The sequence below is a fragment of the Olea europaea genome, unplaced genomic scaffold (genome assembly GCF_002742605.1).
Source record: "Olea europaea var. sylvestris unplaced genomic scaffold, O_europaea_v1 scaffold1716, whole genome shotgun sequence".
NCBI classification, from domain to species: Eukaryota; Viridiplantae; Streptophyta; class Magnoliopsida; order Lamiales; family Oleaceae; genus Olea; species Olea europaea.
The window spans coordinates 102,633-106,299 of NW_019234857.1; the positions used below are offsets into that span (position 1 = coordinate 102,633).

At 35.5% G+C, this 3,667-nt stretch overlaps 1 protein-coding gene across 2 annotated transcripts; it reads left to right on the forward strand.

The window, feature by feature from the left end:
* Window positions 1-385: 385 nt before the first annotated feature.
* Window positions 386-2,669, forward strand: LOC111377764 (cadmium-induced protein AS8). 2 transcript variants are annotated; one of them, XM_023000889.1, is made up of 4 exons: window positions 386-594; window positions 1,209-1,465; window positions 1,588-1,839; window positions 2,410-2,669. In XM_023000889.1, the coding sequence occupies exons 2-4, from the start codon at window positions 1,225-1,227 to the stop codon at window positions 2,421-2,423; spliced, it is 507 nt and encodes a 168-aa protein (XP_022856657.1). In that variant the 5' UTR covers window positions 386-594; window positions 1,209-1,224; the 3' UTR covers window positions 2,424-2,669. The 2 variants fall into 2 exon arrangements, with proteins under 2 accessions (XP_022856657.1, XP_022856656.1); XM_023000888.1 differs by having other exon boundaries at window positions 391-581.
* The last annotated feature ends 998 nt before the right edge of the window (window positions 2,670-3,667 follow it).

Consider the following 3,667-nt stretch of genomic DNA (forward strand, 5'->3'; position numbering starts at 1 on the left):
TATCTATCTAATTTAATGGCTTATTAGAAATTCGATTCACGATGCTAATCATGAAAATGGGTATAACGAGTCCTTTATACCAGGTAATCAATCGATTCGCGTAATTCCCCGATACAACATATTACTCCTAGGGTTTTACCAAACTACGAATTCATATAACTCACACATCTAAACACATGTTTATCCACATTGCACCTCAAAATCCACTACCAATCCTAATCTTATCCACCCACAATCAAATTTTGTGAATTTGTCCTGGTCCTGAATTACCATGACAGATGGGAACCCACAGACATTGCTGCATCAGCATCTATCGGTTCCAACCATAATCAGTACGAATTTGTCCGGGCCCTGGACCCGGGAGAGCAATTTCAACTTTCAGGCCTCAACTTCAAGTAACCTGAACCCGAAACTCACCAGAGCTCCAGTTTGACTCGGAGCCCCGAAATTTCATTTATATTTAAACTGGCGTTTGTAAAATTCTATCCATTTCAAAAATTTGCGGTTGCACTTAACTCTTCAAGTTTACTTCCCTTCAAGCTTCAGCTTAAATTCATTAAAACCCGACCGTTCAATTCCAGGTATCTTTAAACGGTACTGAAATGTATAATCTTAGCAAACATACTTACTTTTTTCCTCTGTTTCAAACATTCAAACAAATGGATTGCTAGAATTGTTTCGATAGTTTTATACTAGTAATTGTTTACTGTTTTGATGGGATCTGCAGAGAATATGAAATTTAATCGCTTCATGTAATTTTGGGTTCTTACAAGGACTGTCTTCAATCCATGCATATGGTTAATTTATATGTAGATATGTGTATGTATGTGATGCGTGTTGTCCACTGTTTTGCAAAAAGCTGTGTATGACTAGAAAAATTCACATTTCTGGAAGAATTTCGATCTCGGGAAATATATATTTTCTTTTTTTCGTTCTTTTAAGATTTATGGGTGATTTTTATATAAAAAAATTGACTTTTCTAGCATCAAAATTCGATGCAGAATTTAGTTAGGCCAATTTTTGTTTTTAATTTGTTGCGTTATATTATGGAAATTGGCATTTATAAGTAGATTTTCTGGTGAAATGGTGGTAAACTCTGATATTGGCATTTATAAGTATATTCCCTTGCATTTTGTCAGTTTCTTACAAAGTGCTACTCCTAATTTGTTTGTGGCGTGTGTGACTTTTCTATCTGTTCCCCCTTTTAGTTGATTACAGGTAGAAATGATCATAAAGAGTCTGTTCAGGAGATATGAAAGGTGGAATCCCGTACATCCAACATATGGGGCCTTTTGGGGCGTAGGTATAGGCATTGGTTGCGGAGTTGGATGGGGTCCTGGCTTTGGCCCTGAGGTGATTGGTTATGTTGGAGCTGGCTGTGGTGCTGGATTTAGTGTTGGCCTCACTTTCTTTGGTGTCGGCATTGGTCTTCCAGCCAATCACCTTTTTGCAGTCCCTTACGGTGGTACTTTTCGTTCTCAGATTATTGTTAACGTCGGCTAACTTATCCTACTTAGCACAATTGAATGTTTGAAACATTACTAGTGCAAACCTTTATTCGTTTTACTTTTGAAATGTTCATATTAGCTCTTATGGTTACAAGAAAAGGTGCATTGGAAGTTGCTCGGTTTAGTGGTCTACTTGGCATGAAAAATGGCCCTGGGGATGGCTGGGGTAACATTGGATCACACATCTCTAGCATGCAACGAACTTCAAGTACAGCATTTTCTAGCTTCAAAGAAAAGTCACCGGACATGAAATCCATGTTAATTTCTCCGGCTAAACCTATCAGAAATTATCTAGAAAGAGTCAGCTGCTGCTTCTTTCATTCCGATAGAGGTATTCAAACTTGAGCATTGTATACTTTGTGCAGTAACTTTCACTTTCTTCCTCTTTCTCATGATCCTATTCATAGTTGCCTAGTGCATTGTGCAATAGCTATGGACCGGATACTAGACGATGCCTACTTTTAGTTCAAATTTATCAGCGTTTTGGGTTTATTCTTATTTTTCAATTGACGGTGTGATGTGATGCTACTGTACCTTTGGTGTCAAGACGTAGGAATTATAAGAACATATAATCCGACAGTAAAGAGTCGAGCTGTTCATGGTTTAATATCAAAGTAAGCTTCAACCTTGTTAACATTTTGGATAATGGATAGAAAGCCAAGGATGGAATCTTATATGGATCTTTTGCATCCAATTCACAGTTAGCATGATATCTTGGTAGAAATTTCCTTTATGAAAACGTCATTAGTTTGTCGAGCTACCATCAATCTAGAGGTGCATACAAACAATTGGATCAAGTAAAGGGTGATTTTCGAAGTCGTTTTCTAGATTATTTTGTCGATTAATCTTCCATTCACCTATCCACAAACTCGGAAATAACATTACATGCATTCTCGTGCAGGTTCAAAAAATTGATGCCGTAAGAGACCCTTTCGGAGGGTGCCCTTGTGTCGTGGGAATCAGATCAATTTGATGACCAACCTTGGTACCAAGGTAGCATTATACAGGGAAAATCTTCTTGCATTCGAAGAGAAAAAGCTTTTCGTGATTTTTATGAGCAGATTCAGTACTTACAATTGAGTAATTTGCATAAACAAGTCACTGTCATGGGGGAAATGACGTGCATTGATATCTCTATATGGATATCGATGATTAATGTTTTGTTTGCATCCAATGGCGAAGTCAGGAAATAAAAGTTCAGTGGCGGTACAAATTAATGAGAAAATAACTTTTGAAACAAAGATATACCAAAGATATACCATAAATAGCATAAATTTTTAAAATTGTTCTTTATGGGTATTCATTTATTGATCTCAAATTTGATTTATGGTCGATTCCATTATAAAAAATGCTATTAAAAAAGAAAGAAAAGAATCTGTTAACTTCCTACATGTCAAACAAGGCAAATTCGTACTAACAAGTTCAATCGAATTACGATGCTCAAGTCTAATTATAGAACTTGTGCAATTAAACATTCCATATCAAATTCAAAATCAAATCAAACTGACCTAAATAAGGTTTAACAAGAATCTACTCAAATTAAGCAAATCACTTAAAAATAAAAATAAAACAGAACAGCAGCCAGCCTAACAAAGTAATAATATAAAATGAAAGTCTATAATAAATGGATAGAGGGAAAGTTATAAATAAAAATTATAGTTTTGTCCAAAGTTTAGTGGGGGCTTGGACTTTACTGCCCCCTAATTCACTTCACTACTATTTTGCGTCAATAATGAAACTTATCACCTATTTTGTAGGGTCACATGCGTTTAATAACTTTGCAATCATATATTGAATTGTTTTTCTTGTACAACCCCGGTTGACAATGTACTCACAGGAGGGAAGACTCACGATTTTTTTATTCAGCCTAAACTTCCTTCCCATGTGTCTAATTGTCAATCGAAGTTGTTAACTCCAGCTGTATACATAGCACAACTGATTATATATTTAATCAATTTTTTTTTATCAAAATCTAATGAAAATATAATTTTAGTCAGATAGACAAAGTGTTATATCATTTTTTATAGGGACCCCCCACTAAACAGAGGTATAGAGTGTTATAGTTGGAGTTAGTTGATCCAAAATAAAAACAAGGGAGTGTTGCACAAAATGATCTTCAACATTTGTCAAATGGTGTCGAACATTTGTTTCTTGGCATG